Source organism: Piliocolobus tephrosceles, chromosome X (genome assembly GCF_002776525.5).
Source record: "Piliocolobus tephrosceles isolate RC106 chromosome X, ASM277652v3, whole genome shotgun sequence".
NCBI classification, from domain to species: Eukaryota; Metazoa; Chordata; class Mammalia; order Primates; family Cercopithecidae; genus Piliocolobus; species Piliocolobus tephrosceles.
In genome coordinates this window covers 18,674,099-18,691,266 of record NC_045455.1, presented here as the reverse complement: position 1 = coordinate 18,691,266, position 17,168 = coordinate 18,674,099, and the positions used below count along the sequence as shown (strand labels likewise).

At 46.0% G+C, this 17,168-nt stretch overlaps 1 protein-coding gene across 1 annotated transcript in view; it reads right to left on the bottom strand.

Moving 5' to 3' along the window:
* The window catches only part of LOC113219596 (multidrug resistance-associated protein 4-like), a 287,215-nt gene that overhangs the window by 225,975 nt on the left and 44,072 nt on the right, over positions 1-17,168 (bottom strand). The window contains exons 2-3 of the mRNA XM_026446541.2: positions 3,238-3,348; positions 2,453-2,573 (exon numbers count right to left, since the gene is read on the bottom strand). Of these exons, the coding sequence (XP_026302326.1) occupies positions 2,453-2,573; positions 3,238-3,348 (232 nt within the window). The remainder of the gene's footprint in view (positions 1-2,452; positions 2,574-3,237; positions 3,349-17,168) is intronic.

Below are 17,168 nucleotides of genomic sequence, written 5' to 3'. Positions count from 1 at the left end.
GCCCAGTAGGCCAAGGTGCAGTGAGCCAAGATAGCACCACTGCATTCCAGCCTGGCAAAAGAGGGGAGACCAAACAAAAAAAAAAAAAAAAAAAGAAACGGAAAGGAAAAGGAAAAGGAAAGGAAAGGAAAATAAAAAGAAAAAGAAAAGAAAAGAGAATTCATAGCAGTTCCTGGTACATACTATTTTTCAAGTATTCACTGTCACTATTATTACAACTACTGCTACTAGCACTGCTGCTGCTACTGCTACTGAGTACCAACCACTACTAATCCTGCTGCTGCTTCTACTAGCACTGCTGCTGCTAAGCAGTACTGAGCATGAGCCCCCATATTTGCCAGGTCCTCCACTCCCTACTCCTCTGCCATGACTGCCCAACAACCACCCTGCTAAAAGAAAGACCAGCTCTCCACCAAATGTACCTGTATTAAGCTCCCCTCGATCTGGGCCCCTTCCCACATGCCCACCAGCAGTAAGGATGACCCTGCTCCCAGCACCAGAGTGGGGCCTGTCCTCAAGTCTCAGGAGAAATTCACATTTCTACAGCCTCTACTTCTGTGCCTGCTTCTCCCAAAAGCTTACCCAAATCTCACTGTAGTCTAGTCACCATCTGTGGGTTACAGACCCCAGCCCAAGTGGCTGGCAGCCCATGACAGCACGGACAGTCCTGAGCATGACAAGCTCAGTTCATTCTAGATCATCCTGTTTTCAATTTCATAAGCAGCTGGTAACAAAGGGAAACTAGAGAAATGGAAGTAGCTGAGGGAGGCCTGCCTCGAAACCTATGTGAGGCCATTCATTCCTACTACACCTAACCAGACACCTGGGGTGAGCCTCAGGCACTTAACGGAGGCTCCACGGTTACCAGACAACTTCAGTGAGGTTGCACAGCCAAACTGGGCCAGGAAATCCCACACACACTGGCCACATTGACAGCAACTCGTCATTCTGTTTCTTTCCAGCTGCGATTGATTGGGGCCATGGGGAAACACCGTCGCTGGGACACCCTGGCACAGGTTGAAGAGGGGCTGGGAGAACCTGAGGGGCTCCTACACCCTCTTCCACCCTCAAGTCAGTGCCACCGGTTATTCTACATGTCCACCCCATCCTCTACAAAGCCACAGCGGCATGCAGGCAGGGTGGGTACCCTCTCAAAGGTGGCATTCACCATCTGGCACCCTGGCCAACACATCTTTGTCACCAATGAGACCATCCATCTCCCAGGACCGTCCAGTCCCCTGTTGTCTGACAGATTCCTCTGGTGTAGGGCAGAGCGCACCTACCTGCCTCCCACTGCCCACCAAGCCCTCCACAACAAAAAGCATGTTCAACAGGAGCTACACCCCCCACATACAAACCAACCCCCCCCACCTCATTCCCAAAAAATGCACCGTGACCACTCCCCATCCTGCATTTAAAGCCACCCTTTTGTAGCAACAGCAACATCCGGCCCTCTTACTTTCATGGACCACTGACATCCCTACGGTAGCACAGAGGACACAAGTCACCAAGCAGGACCCTCCGCATCCCCTCTCGCAGGCAGCAGACCAGAACAGACGGGCTACCTGGCAGTGTGCCTAGGCAGAGCACTGTCTGGCTGCAGGATCTCGATAGAGGCCCTTCAGGGTAATGGAGGTCATTGCCCTTCCGGCTTTCTGCCTTTGAGTTTTCATGGAATGTCCATTTATACCCTCTCTGCAGGGCCAGGCACCAAGACTCTACCTTCCAACCGGCAATCCACTCCGACAACAAAGAAGACGGACGGGTGTGATGAATCCCCTGGGATGCACAGTCCTCGGACCTTCTTCCCAGAGGGGGTTTTGGCTCCCAGCACCTGGGCCCATTGGGAGGGGGTAGCTCTTGGATGCTTCAACCAGCTCCAGCCTCTGGGGCACCACCGCCAGCCCAGGTGCAAGGCCCTCAGCTCTGTTTCCCTGAGAGGGGAGAGGTGACAATACCTCTCCAGGAGAGCATTTATCAGATTTGGCTTGGTGAACAATTATTTGTTGAGCACCTGTAAAGCGTCTTACATTATTCTGGGCTCTGATCAAAAATCACTTCCTCCAAACCACAGGGCACGCGCTCCTCGAGGCTGTAGGATCCTCTTTGGATCAGGAGTGACTCAGCATTTAAAACATTTACTGAGCACCAACATTGTCCTACTATAGAATAAAATGCTCTTATTCCATGACACAGCATTTTAATTGGTTACAAGAAAAACAATAATGACCTTAAGCTTTAGTCACTTAAGTATTCACTCGGATAAATACGCTCACTGAACTAACTACCTAATGCTTCCTAGACACGTTTAATCCTTAGACCTTAAAATACCTTCAAACCCCATCTGGCCACTTCTCCCTTCTGTTCCCCCATCCATTACAGCACCATCAATGCCGAGCACGTTTACTCTATGTGTCCCAAAAAACAATTCACATTATGTAAAAGCTTTTACCTCAATTAATGTAAAAATTCCCAAAACTAAATAAGATTTCCAGTAACACTTTATGATTGCTCTTGTTAAAGAAGGCTTCTGTGCGTCATTCTCAGCTCTTAAAACTTCTTTATCCCAGAACCTACAATGAGGAAAAAGCTTTGTAAATAACAGTGTACCCTGCCACAATATAAAACAGGGGAGGTGGCAGAGTGACAGGTAGGGATTTAAGACAGGGCATTTTGTGACTATTTCATAAATGCTGCTAATTGATCCCAGGGCTCCTGAAGGGTATGTGTGGTATAGAATCTGTAGCATCAGAAAAACAGGCTTTGAGGGGAAGTCTGGGGAAACAAGTTACTGCCAAGCTTTGCTGGACTGAAGACCCATCATAGCACAGATAAGCCGCACAACCTCCTCCAGCCACACCACTTCCACCTCCAGGGACAGACCTCAGGCAGCTCGGGCCTTTGATGCTGGCTCCCCCAACCTTTACAGAGGCCCTTCCCATGGGGAACCCATTGCCTGGTGGCTTCTGCCTGCAGTTAAATGGTGGGCTTTCAATGCCCCGTAAGATTGGAGTACACATTGCAGGGGTACCCAAGTTAAGTTCAGGAATCCAGAAGTTCAGGAGTCTCCCCCAGGCCACCATGGTAGGCTGAGCCTAGGGGCAGCCTGAGGAAGGTGACAAACATTCGCCTCAAGGGTATACAGAGGCTCCAGACACGATTCAGGAAGGCAAAACCCACTCCCCACACACAGACACCCATGCTTCCTTAATGCCCACTTTACTGCCTCCCACTTACCCTTGCAACTCGTCTCCAAGGTGCTGTGAGCGGTCTTCTGGCAGTACTGAATACATATCATCTTCCTCTAATCTCCGTTTATGGCCAATCTTAAACAAGGGATTGAGCCACCTGTCAACAAGAGAAAAGAAGAGACATATACCCAGAATTACACATCCGTGCTTAAGTAGACTCCTACCTCCGTGGGTTTGGCTTAAACTTACCTTTAAAATACATATAGCTATATACAGACAGAGAGAGATGAATATACAGAGACAGAGAAAGAGAAAAATTAACATGTGTGCACATGTGCGTGCACGCACACACACACACATATACACACACACAATCCCTAGCTTTATCCACAGAGAGGCCCCAAAAGCAATGACACACCAGTAGGTGAGAGCTGGTGCCCAGATCTTGGTTTCCAATACCATTATTCTCTAAAAGGAACCAGGGCTTCTTGAAGAAATAGATGATTCCAAGGCTGGGGCAGAAAAAGTACAAGAGGGGCCATGAGATACCATAAGATCAGGAAACATTCAAGGAATCAAGAAGATGGGCCCAAAGAACAGAGGACCCAGCTTGACAAGGTCCCACTAGATGAGTCTGTGATAATAGAAGCATCCAAATAAATCATGACAGCAATGAATTCTAACCCACTGAATAACAAAAGAATCCACTAATCCTTACTGAGACATAAACGGGGGAAGAAGGAAAAAGCTCTCAGATAAAGAATGATGGGGTTAGAAAACATTTTCAATGGAAGCTAAAACCAGTCAATGAAAGTTTGATGGGACATTTACATAATCTAAAATTATCTAGGTACAAATTATTTATTAGTTATAAAAGGAAAAAATAGTAATATTGCAGAGGACAGAAAGAACTTATTCAAATATTTTGAGATCCAGTAAAAAAAAAAAAAAAAAAAAATCAAAATGGTCATCATCCATTAGGAACCATTTAAATGATAATAATTAACATGCACCAGGCATAGTGGCTCACACCTGTAACTCCAGAGCTTTGGGAGCCTGAGGAGGGAGAATGGCTTGAACCCAGGAGTTTGAGACCAGCCTACACAACATAGTGAGATCCCTATCTCTACTAAAAATTTAAAAATAAAAAGTCTAGGCAGTGGCTCATGCCTATAACCCCAGCACTTTGGGTGGCTGAGGTGGGCGGATCACTCGAGGCCTCGAGACCAGTCTGGCAAAACCCCATCTCTACTAAGAAAATATAAAAATTAGTGAGGTGTGGTGACACACGCCTGTAGTTCCAACTACTCGGGAGGCTGAGGTACAAGAATCACTTGAGCCTGGGAGACAGAGGTTGCAGTGAGCTGTGATTGATGCCACTGCACTCCAGCCTGGGCAACAGAATGAGACTGTCTCAAAAAAGTAAAAAATATAAATAAAAAATAAAATAATTAAAATTTAGCCAGGTGTAGTGGTGTGTGCCTGTGATCCCAGCTATTCCAGAGGCTGAGGTGGGAAGATGGACTAAGCTCAGGTGGTCAAGGCTGCAGTGAGCTGTGATCGCCACTGCACTTCAGCCTGGGCAGAAGAGCAAGACTTTGTCTTAAAAAAAAAAAAAAAAAAAAAAGAAACATATTTCTGCTTGTGCCCTATTAGGAAACCTCTAATAACTTTGATAGATGCAATTACTCAAGTACACAAACTTCTTTCACCTTGGCTTCTTGTCTGGCCATGTGTCACCTTTAATAGGCGTGTTTTCCTATGGGGATTGTCTAATCTAGGAAGCCCTTCCCACAGGGAACCCAGTGGCTGGTGGCTTCTGCCTGCAGTTAAATGGTGGGCTTTCAATGCCCCGTAAGATTGGAGCACACATTGCAGGGGTACCCAAGTTAAGCTGAGGAATCCAGAAACCTCCTAGTGATCCAAACTAGCAATTCTAATTAACCCAATGGCAAGAACTCATCAACTCACCTCTTTCTCCCCACCTCCTCCAAGGTGTGTCCAGAAAACTGTAACCTAACCAGCCCAGCTTCAACTTAGGTGGGTTTCCCAGCCGTGCCTGAGATGATTTCTGCGTGCCTGAGACCTCACTTCCAGCGGAACATCACACAGTATATTTCAGCAAGGACTTCTAAGTAAAATTCACTGGTGTCTTTTTGGACTAAAGAGTTTTTTTTTTTAATCAGGGAATAAAACTGGCTCCAGGAAGTTAAAAAATTAAGGAAAGTGAGAATGGTAACTCTGTTCCACAGGCTAAACAGTTAGCTGCATAATATTTAGAAATATTACAAGGAGGGGTGCCACTGTTGAGTTAAAGTATCTGCAATCAGAAGAGACCCAAAGCTTCTATTAGAGGATGACACAAATCAGTGAGGACTTAACAAGGACCCTCCTACTCCCTCTCACTGCCCAGATCTCAAAAAGCTGGGCTGAAAGACATGAGTACAAGAGCTAAAGGCTTCTGCCTGATGAAAAAAGTCTTCTTTGACAAGAGACTAAATTATCTTCAGCCATCTATGTAAGGACTTTATACATGGAAATCTAAGTCAATTGGCTCCTTAATACCAATGTATCCCTGAGGGGGTCTAGTCAACAATTCCAGACCACCGTCAAATAAGCCCTTCCTCCACCCAATTCTGCCCCAATAGCCCTTCTCTCCTCAGACATAGTCTCTTCTCCCCCTCGTCTTTCACAATACTTAGTACAGCAGCATCACTTCCCTCATAACTGTCCTACTAGCAGTACAGCACTTTCAGGACAATGACTACTCCCATGTTATTTGGAGTCCCCATTATGCCTGGTATGTGACAATGAATGACTGTATTATTGAATAAGACAGATGGGTAGAGTACCTTGAGCAATGATCTAGGGTACAATTCAATACAAACTCAATATAGCATAGTCGTGCTCAATGCCACACACAGGAAGCCATCAGCTTCAGCAATACAGGAGACATTCTCTGCCCAGGATCACAACCCCCAGCATCATTTCCAGCAAGCAGAAGTCTTAGACAAGGGTTAGTCTTAGACAAGGGTTAGTAAATTTGTTATTTATTGTTGGTGGTGGTTGCATTGAGTTTTTGTTGTTTTTTTCCCCCCCCCAAGGATTTGAAAAGTTCTAAATACTGGTTTCTTTCTTCTTTTTTCTCTTCTTTCTTTTTTGAGATGGAGGGAGTCTTGCTCTGTTGCCTAGGCTGGATGGAGTGTAGTGAAGTGATCAGAGCTCACTCAGATCAGATCAGAGTTCAGCAGCCTCAAACTTCTGAACTCAAGCAATCCTCCTGCCTGTACCTTCCGAGTAGCTAGGAGTACAGGCACATGCCACTGTGCCTGGCTAATATTTTTATTTTTGAGAGAGACCGGGTCTCTCTCTGTTGCCCAAGCTGGTATCAAACTCCTGGGCTCAGGCGATCCTCCCACTTTGGCCTCCCAAAATTCTGAGGTTACAGGCATGAGCCACCAAGCTTGGCCAATAGTGGTTTCTTAATGTGGTATAAGGGGGAAAACGCAGGTCCCCGTCTCTGTGACCCTGACCAGAGTCCTCAGTTTCTATGAGCTTCACACTCCCCATATCTACAATTAAAGGAGGAAATAAAAGCTAATTTATCTTTGGTAAATCCCCTCACTTTCTCTTTCCCTCTCTCCCTTTTTTCCCTTTAAGCTCTCTTTTAGCCCTCTCTGTCTCCTTAATTCCCTGAAGGCCCTTTCTATTTCTCTTCTCCTCCTCTTTCCTGACCTTTTTGTAACAACTGGCTGAGATGGAACTAAAATATTATTTCATTACTTGATACTCATTGAATCAAGATTGTTCTCTCTTTAATGGACAAGTTCAATATTTTATATTCTTCAGAAGCCAAGCCTAATAAAACCTTTTTCAATGGATTATGCATTTGCATAACCCTAAAATTATAGTCTATCAAAGAAGAAAAGTTTCCCCACCTTTATTAGAAATAAACAATACTAAAAGAAGAGACTAGGGAGGGAAGGTCATCTCTGCTCTATACCTCCTGAACTTAGCCCTGGAATCATGGGATCCAGGAGGTAAGTGAGAAGGCAGGTTTGTGCTCAGACCAACAAAGGAGAAGGTCAAAGCTCCGAGCTAAGCTGATAGTTTAGAGAACAAGGAAAGCTAAGGGCAGGTTGAATGAAATCCCCTGAGGCAGCCCACTGAAGGAGTTCACTCATGTCTCTTGATGTTATAGTCATCCCCCCATATCCACGGTTTCACTTTCCACAGGTTGAGTTACCCATGGTTGACTGAAAAGATTAAATGGGAAATTCCAGAAATAATTCCTAAGGCTTTAAATTGCATACTCTTCTGAGTAGCATGATGAAATCTCCCACAGATCCATCCAGGATGGGATCCTCCCTCTGTCCAGCATTTCCACACTGCAGACGCCACCCACCCTTAGTCACTTAGCCACCTGGGCGATCAGATCTATTGTCATGGCATCACAATACTGGTGTTCAAGTCACCCTTATTTTACTTAATAATGACCCCAAAGAACAAGTACAAGGATGCTAGCCATTTGGATATACCAAGGAGAAGCCACAAAGTCCTTCCTTTATGTGAAAAGGTGAAAGTTCTCAAGCCAGTAAGAAAAGGAAAAAAAAAAAATTGTATGCTGAGGTTGCTGAGATTTGGTTTAACAGTGAATCTTCTAACGATGAAATGGTGAAGAGTATATTGTTCTAATTATTCCATTTTCTTATTATCATTGTTAATCTCTTACTGGGTTCAATTCATAAATTAAACTTTACCATAGATATGTGTAAGTAGGGCCAGCTGCGGTGGCTCATGCCTGTAATCCCAGCACTTTGGGAGGCCAAGGCAGGTGGATCACCAGAGGTCAGCAGTTCGAGACCAGCCTGGTCAGCATGGTGGAAACCCCATCTCTACCAAAATACAAAAATTAGCCGGGTGTGGTGGCAGGCACCTGTGATCCCAGCTACTTGGGAGGCTGAGGCAGGAGAATTGCTTGAAACTGGGAGGCAGAAGTTGCAGTAAGCCAAGATCACACCATTGCACTCCAGCCTGGGCGACAGAGCGAGACTGTCTCAAAGACAAAACAAACAAAGATATGTGTAAGTAGAAAACAAAAAAAAAAACACTAGTGTTCAGTACTATCCACGGCTTTAGGCAGCCACTGAGTGTCTTGGATGAGGGTAGTTCCCCTGCCTCCTCGGATTGGGGGGACTACTGTACATCTATAGAGATAAATAGATACACAGGACTTTAACTAGATGCCCTTAATGCTTCCTTCCATGAACTTTCTCTATTTGGAAGCCACAAAATAGTAAAGGACTAGAATTCTGGTGCCAGGAATTCAACACTTATTTTAAACAGTATCTGCTGCCTGGTGACCACCCTAGACTCTGAACTTCTCATCTTGGTATCTTTAAATCTGAATGCCCTTTGTTCTTCATTCGGTTTCCAACATTCTCCCTCACCTTCCTGTGTTTCTAAGGAAAACACCTGAGAATGCCTCTCCCCTCCCCACGCCTCCACAATAGAAAGGTTAGTGCACGGCCAACCATGCTCGCCCCAGGCTTTCTCCAAAACAGCTCCATTGAAGAAATGATGCTGAGTTTCCATTTTGCACACTGACTCCACCTTGGGGCTCACCCTCTGCCTTTACCCACACTTAAATTTTCTCTGTAGCATCTGCCACCATTTGAAAGGCTATCACATTTCACTTTTTCAAAAACTCATGTTTTCTCCCCAGAGCATCTAGGCTCCACAAGGATGGGGTTTTTCTGTTTTGTTTGCTGCTAAGCCATTGTCTCCTAGAACATGCTGGGCACATAGAAGGCACCTAGATTTGTCACATGAATGAGCACATCCTCCAGAAATCCCCAAATTTGGCCTGGCATGATGGCTCACACCTGTGATCCCAGCACTTTGGGAGGCTAAGGAAGGTGGATCACTTGAGGTCAGGAGTTCAAGACCAGCCCGGCCAACATGGTGAAACCCCATCTCTTCTAAAAATACAAAAATTAGCTGGGTGTGGTGGAGGACACCTGTAATCCCAGCTGCTCGGGAGGCTGAAGTAGGAGAATCACTTAAACCCAGGAGGCGGAGGTTGCAGTGAGCCGAGATTACGCCACTGCACTCCAGTCTAGGTGACAGAGCAAGGCCCCGTGGAAAAAAAAAAAAAAAAAAAAAAAATTTAATATAGTTAAACTCCAAAACCCATCTTCAGAGACAAGTCTCCATATAAATATAATACATGGAAGGTTAAGTGTTCCTTCAAATGTGGGCAATACCCTCATGCAAATGTTTGTATAAAGCAGATTTTTCTCTCTTTTTTTGAGACAGGGTCTCTCTCACCCATGCTGGAGTGCAGTGACGCAATCGTACCTCACTACAGCCTCAACCTCCCAGGCTCAAATGGTCCTCTTACCTCGACCTCCCAAGTAGCTGGGATAACAAGGCACGTGCCACCATGCCCAGCTATTTTTTTTTTAAGTATATTTTTGTAAAGACAGTCTCACTATATTGCCTAGGCTGGTCTCGAACTCCTGGCCTCAAGTAATCCTCCCACCTTGGCCTCCCAAAGTGTTGGGATTATAGGCATGAGCCACTGCGCCTAGCCTAAAGGTGGTTTTATAAACAGAAATGGGTAACACTTTACTTTCTACCTGACACTATACATAGAATTTCTCAAAGTATTATATGTTTTTTTTCTAAATCTAGTCTTAATAAGCTTTCAACCTCTTTACATGTATAAAATAGTTTTCTGAAATGGTCATAATTTTGCTTAAAAAATAAAAAACATGGCCAGTGCCTAAGGGCACACACAAAATCCCTAACTCATAACCAACTGCTGATTCAACACCTCCTCCTTTTGGGTGTCTGATAAGCATATCAAACTAAACAGTGTCCAAACAGAACACCTTATCATCCCACAAAAAAATCCTGCTCCTCCCAGGCTTCTCCCTCTCAGTTATCAGCAGTCATATCTTTCCCCTTGCCCAGATTTTCCAAAAAAAGGAAAACCTTCAGGTGACCCTGCAGGCCATCACTACTTTGTCACTCTTAGACAGGACATATCTAAGCCATCAGCAAGTCCTATTATTTCAGCCTGCAAAGTATATCCAGAAACAGTCACACTGACCCTATGAGGCTCACCCTCTGCCCCTGCCCACACTTAAATTTTCTACTCAGCACCAGTCAACATTAGAAGGGCTATCATATTTCACCCTTTTTGAAATCATGTTTTCCCCCGGAAGCATCTAGGCTCCACAAGGATGGGGTTTTTCTGTGTTGTCTGCTTCTAAGCCACCCATACCTAGAACATGCTGGGTACACAGAAGTCACCCAGATTTGTCACATGAATGAACACATCCTCTAAAAATTACCTATTTTAACATATTTAAACTCCAAAATCCATTACGAGTCCATGGTGTCAAATTCTCAGTTACAAATATAAATATTAAATAATTTACAGCTATAAATAAGTCTGCAATAGCAAAAGCTTCCTAAAGGCCTGGATTCTGCAAATGGGTTTCAGAAAGAGGGTGCAAGGACACACACCGGTGCAAATGTGCATTAACTGAGTGCTGGCGGGGAAGGAATGGTGTAGCCCATTGCCAGCACAGCTTCTCATGTTAATGCTCCAGCAATTCTGCTCAGACCCCAAAACCTGCATGTCCAAAAGAAACAAAATCCTTCCAAGCTCACCAGGGCCTCTGTCCTTATAAAGCTTCCCATGGCCTGGCTCCAAGGGGAGCCTGACACACCGGATTTCTTCAATCTCCTTCCATTCCCTGCAGTCCGAAAGCCATTCTCCATGCCCTGAAGTTCGATGCTCACCAGGCACAGGAATCGCTGGAATGGATCTCGCGTGAGGGTGGAGCACCCACACCACAGCTGTTCTCGACATGGTCCCAACCCAGTTATCTCCGCCGGTGGCCAAGTAAATTAAACTCAGGTGGCACCCGTCAAGCTGTGATCTTCTTCTGTTATTATTCCGCTAACGTTCCTCCATTCCTAAAACATGCTCAAAGCCCATTTTCTCATCCCTTCCCACTTCACTATACTACCTGTTCTTTCTTTGTCAACCTAAGCAACAGGCAATGTGGACCCTGTCCACCTCTCTCCTGGGTCCCCCAAACCCCCCTCCACACCCGCACTCTGGGTTCAACATGGGTCCTTCTGTGCCGTAGGCACCTCAGAGATTTCCTACCATGAAGCTTCAAAGCTTTCTCTGGTTCATCCACGGCCTTCTTGTCTTCCGTTCTCCAACCAGCTAATCCATGCCTTTCGCTTCTTCACAGGGCCCTCATTTTATAATCCCATCTTCCCAGCACTTTCCCACACGACAACCAGTACTGAGAATCTACATCCATTGTGCATGATTAACCGTCTTAGTCTTCTTCCTTAAAAAAAGATGCACTTAGCATATTTGTACACAATTTAGTAACAATAAAATGAAGAAATGCGAGTAAGATTTTTTTTTTGAGAGACAGGGTCTCACTTTGCCACCCATCCTGGGGTGCAGTGGCATAATCATAGCTCATTGTAACCTGCAACTCCTGGGCTCAAGCGACCCTCTCACATAGCTGACACTAGAGGTGCGTGCCATCACACCCAGCTAAGGGAGTAGGATATTAATTATTTCTGCTGCCCATGTCATGTGGCTGATTCATAAGGAGATGAAAGCATTGTTCATTGCAACTAGCAAGTGAAGGATCTGACGACTAGCCAGAGATGCCATACTATAGAGTCAGCAAGGCCCGCGTGGCATCTACTAGATGCAGAGCTCACTATCGCCAAGATCCTTCTGAGCCCATCAGTGTATGATGCTGACTCTCTGAAATCAGCCATTGGCCAGGGACTATGGCTCACGCCTGTAATCCCAACACTTTGGGAGGCAAAGGCAGGAAGATCGCTTGAGCCCAGTAGTTTAAGACCAGCCTAGGCAACATTGCAAAACCCTGTCTCGACAAAAACATACAAAAAACTGGCCAGGCGTGGTGGCATGCACCTGTAGTCCCAGCGACTCAGGAGGCTGAGGTGGGAGAATCACCTGAGCCTGGGAAGTAAAAGCTGCAGTGAGCCGCGATCATGTCATTGCACTCCAGCCTGGGTGACTGAGTGAGACCCTGTCAGGAAGGAAAGGAAGGAAAGCAAGGAAAGGAAGGAAAGGAAGGAAAGGAAGGAAAGGAAGGAAGGAAGGAAGGAAGGAAGGAAGGAAGGAAGGAAGGAAGGAAGGAAGGAAGGAAGGAAGGAAGGATCAAAAAAAAATCTAGACATTAATCAGTGTCTGTTCAAATCAAGCACTTTCTTCCAAACGATTAAACTTCATCTCCCATAAGAGACGACATAGCTCTCTCTTGCTTCCAAGCTCAAAGAACCACTTGCCAGACTAAGAAATAAGACTGCTTGGCCGGGCGCGGTGGCTCACGCCTGTAATCCCAGCACTTTGGGAGGCCGAGATGGGCGGATCACAAGGTCAGGAGATCGAGACCACGGTGAAACCCCGTCTCTACTAAAAACATAAAAAATTAGCCAGGCGCGGTGGCGGGCGCCTGTAGTCCCAGCTACTCAGGAGGCTGAGGCAGGAGAATGGCGTGAACCTGGGAGGCGGGGCTTGCAGTGAGCCGAGATCGCGCCACTGCACTCCAGCCTGGGCGACAGAGCGAGACTCCGTCTCAAAAAAAAAAAAAAAAAAAAAGACTGCTTAACAAAGGGAGCATCAGAAGCTACTCATTTAAATTTGTGCACCAAGAAGCACAGGGAATAATATACAATTGATCCTTGAACAATGCAGGGGTTGGGGTGCCAACCCCCTGTGCAACCAAAAAACTACATATAATTTTTGACTCCCCAAAACCTTAATTAATAATAGCCTACTCCTGGCTGGAAGCCTTGCCAGTAACATAAAGTTGATGAACACATATTTTGTATGCTCTGTGCATTATGTACTACATTCTTACAACAAAGAAAGCTAGAGAAAGGAAACTGTCATTAAGACAACCATTGTGGAAAATCATAGAGGAGAAGATACACATGGAAGTGGATCATCAAGGTCTTCATCCTCATCATCTTCGTGTTGAGTAGGCTGAAGAGGAAGAGGAAGATGAGGTATTGGCCTTGCTGCCTCAGAGGTGGAAGAAGCTGAAGAAAATCTGCATGTAGGCTGGGCACAGCTCATGCCTGTAATCCCAGCACTTTGGGAGGCCGAGGCGGGTGGTTCACTTGGGGTCAGGAGTTCAAGACCAGCCTGGCCAACATGGTGAAACCCGGTCTCTATAAAAATACAGAAAAATTAGCTGGACGTGGCGGTGCACATCCCAGCACCTCAGCAGGCTGAGAGAGGACAATCACTTGAACCCAGGAGGTGTAGGTTAGAGTAGGCCAAGATCATGCCATTGCACTCCAACCTGGGTGACAGAGCGAGACTTCATCTCAAAAAAAAAAAAAAAAAAAAAAAGAAAGGAAGGAAGAAAGAGGAAGAAAGGGAGAGAGAGAGAGAGAGGAAGGAAGGAAGGAAGAGAGGGAGGGAGGGAGGAAGGGAGGGAGGGAGGGAAGGAAGGGAAGGAAGGAAAAGAAAGGAAAAGAAAACACAAGAGAAAAGAAAAAAAGAAAATCTGCACATAAGTGGACTCTTGCAGTTCAAACCCTTGTTGTTTAAGGGTCAACTGTGCTTCACTGGGGTCAAAGAATTGCTTTGGAAGTTGAGTTACATGCATATGAACATGTAATTCATACTTCTCAAGGCTAAACTGACAGAATTTAGTCAGTTACCTTGATGCTTTCCCAGAATGCTCAAAATTTATCTGTCCCTGGGAAATAAACATGTGTGCCTTTAAGACATATGTCACGTCACTCAGTGCACAGCCATGCCCCACACATATGCCTCACCTATGTGAGCCCATACATGCCTGCAGGAGCGCCAACCTGCCTTTCCAGGTGCATCTGTCCCAACAATAACCATTTTTCTCTACACCTTTGCCTCCATCACTGTGGCCCAAGGCGTCATGAATTTTCAGCTGCTAGCTGACCTAGCCATATTCACCCTTGGTTTCCCTGGGATCTTTCAATAGAAAAGCCAGAGTGGATTCTTAAAAATATCACGCCATGCCGTTCTCCTGCAGGAGAAAAACAATGAAACTCATGATGGGGTGCTGTACTTGACTGGGTCCCCTTCATTCAGTGTTCCAGCCACCCTGGCCTGATGTGTTTCTGACAGTCTCCCACACTCCTGTTTGCCTGTCCCCTTGCCTGCAAGCAAATGCATTCCCCATCTTCTCCTACAATTAGCTCTTCTCTCCTGCAGGCCTCAATCTCCAGAAAGTCCTACCCTTGTGTACAAAAAACCAAACATACCCTTATTGTCGATCATTCTCACTTTCTTTACCCATTTACTACAACCTATTTGTATAGAAAAAAAATAATGCACTTAACTATTTTGTCACTTTCCCCTCTAGAACAAAAGCTCCCTTAGGGCAGGATTTTTTTATGGTGTTCACTGGGCCAGGGACCAGGCGAGCCACTCAAAACTGTGTGGGGTGAACGAGTGAATGACTCTCCACCCAGGCTGAGGAGCAGCAGCAGAGAACACTCACATCTGGGGCCCAGCAACCCTCTTTAAGTGCCTGCAGGAGAAGGGGAATGTGCAAGTCACTCGAGGTCAGTAAATGATTCAACAGATGCTCTAGCCTCACTCAATAAGTCATTTATTATTGAAAAAATAATGCACTGCAAAGTAGTTCCAGGTGTGGCAAATTATTAATCATTGGTTAGTTCTCCTTGAAGAGTCTGCCAGCCCTGGCTGTGGGAGTCTCCTGGGCCCAGCCTCGGGGCTGCACTGGGGCAGGGTGGAGAGGAAGGTAGGCTGCCCAGAGTCAGGGACTCTGGAGAGGAGGAGCTGGGTGCAGGGAGACCCAATGACAGATCTCACAGGAAGACCTACTCTACTTCATTAGAAACGCCTTCCCCCAGCCGGGCGCAGTGGCTCATGCCTGTAATCCCACACTTTGGGAGGCCGAGGCGGGTGGATCACCTGAAGTTGGGAGTTCGAGACCAGCCTGACAAACATGGAGAAACCCTGTGTCTACTGAAAATACAAAATTAGCCAGGCGTGGTGGCACATGCCTGTAATCCCAGCTACTCGGGAGGTTGAGGCAGGAGACTCGCTTGAACTAGGGAAGCGGAGGTTGTGGTGAGCTGAGATCGCGCCATTGCACTCCAGCCTGGGCAACAAGAGTGAAACTCAGGAGGGAAGGAAGGGAAGGAAGGGAAGGAAGGGAAGGAAGGAAAGGAAGAAAGGGAGGAAGGGAGGGAGGGAGGGAGGGAGGGGGGGGGGGGGGGGAAGAGAGGAAGAGAGAAAGCGAGAAAGCGAGAAGAAAGAAAGAAAAAGAGAGACAGACACACAGAGAGAGAGAGACTTTCCCTAGGGCAAGTTTTCTCAGCCTTGGCACTACTGGCATTTGGAGCTAAGTAACTCTTTGTTGGGGGTACCGTCCCGTGCACTGCAGGATGGTTAACAGCATCCCTGGATTCCACCCTCAAGAAGCCAACAGCATCCCCATCCCAAGTCCTGACAACTAAAATTATCTGAGGAAATGCCAGGGTGGCAAAATCACAGGGATCAGAGCCACTGCCCTAAGGTCTTCTATGGCCTTTCTGGACAGGCTATAGAATCTTACATCAAATGTTGGCCCCAGGGAGAAGTCACAAGACAATGACAGCAGTCTTTCAGCCACATTAACAAATGATATAAACCCATTAGTAAATCCACCGGTTCAATTCCACTCCAAGAGTTCAAGGCATCTATGTTAACAAAGAAGTACAGTAAGATGGGACATACAACATCTGTGTCGTGTGGGAAATTAAAAAAAAAAAAAAGATGGGACACATGGTCACAGGCTATGCACAGACTCTACTTCTGGGCTCTCTTTAGGTCTCTATTAGGCTAAGGGTTCAACATCCCAGCTCAGCAGACTCAGCTTCTGTACAGCAGAGGTTCTCAAAGTGTGATCTCTGGACCAGAAGCACCAGAATCCCCTGCAGAGTTAGAAATGCAAATTCTCACGACCCACTCCAGGTCTACGAATCAGGAACTCTGAGAGTGGGGCCCTGCAATCCGTATCTTCTGATGTTCTCCAGGTGATGCGGATGCAGGTTCAGGTTTGAGAACCTGTCGTACAGCTTGCTTTGATACACCAAATGGGAAGCACTTATCTGGCATATATGCCAATACTCTCAACCCAGCCCTGGTTCATTAGCAAAATTCCTACCTCAGCCTGGGGAGTTTTACTGGGGAGTTTCTTGTTTTTCGGTAAACTTCAATATATTCCCCAATTATGCCTGGGGAATTTTTTAAAACAAAAACCCACAAACACCTAGAGCCCAATCCCAAATGACTGAATCAGAACAAGCCAAGATGAAGCCCAAGTGGTGGTCCTTAAAGAGTTCCCCTCACCCAGCACATCCTGGTCATTGGCCAGGTCTGGGAACCATTTGTACGGTACAGAGAAGAAAGAGGGTGTAGGTAGGTACCTGGGAAGTTGGAGAGGGTTTGGAGAAAGGGACAAAGTTTGAGCAAGCTTTAGGGAAAGAATTTGGAGTTTACTGAGAAGACAAAGGAGGAAGAAGGGACAAGCTTTCCAGAAAAACGGAGCCACACAGCCGAGACTTATTGCTTGGAGACAGCAGAGAAAATGCTGTATGGGGTTTGGAGTGATAATGGGGTAATCAAAGGTCTTGTGTTCTAAACTCAGAAATTTGGACTTTATCCTAAAGATAACAGGGAAATTGTGAACGTTTTTAAGCTACTTTGTACATGATGAACTGTGGAAGGCAAGGAAACCAGTTAGAAATTGGATTTGAAAGAAACTTCACCAATACAGCGAGTCACATCCTTTCATTCAAGCAAACTAGATCACTTCACCCTCCCAACAACCCCAGCCTGCACAAATCTCACCTCCCCTGCTTGGTCGTAACTCTGCAACTCTACCACAAAAATAA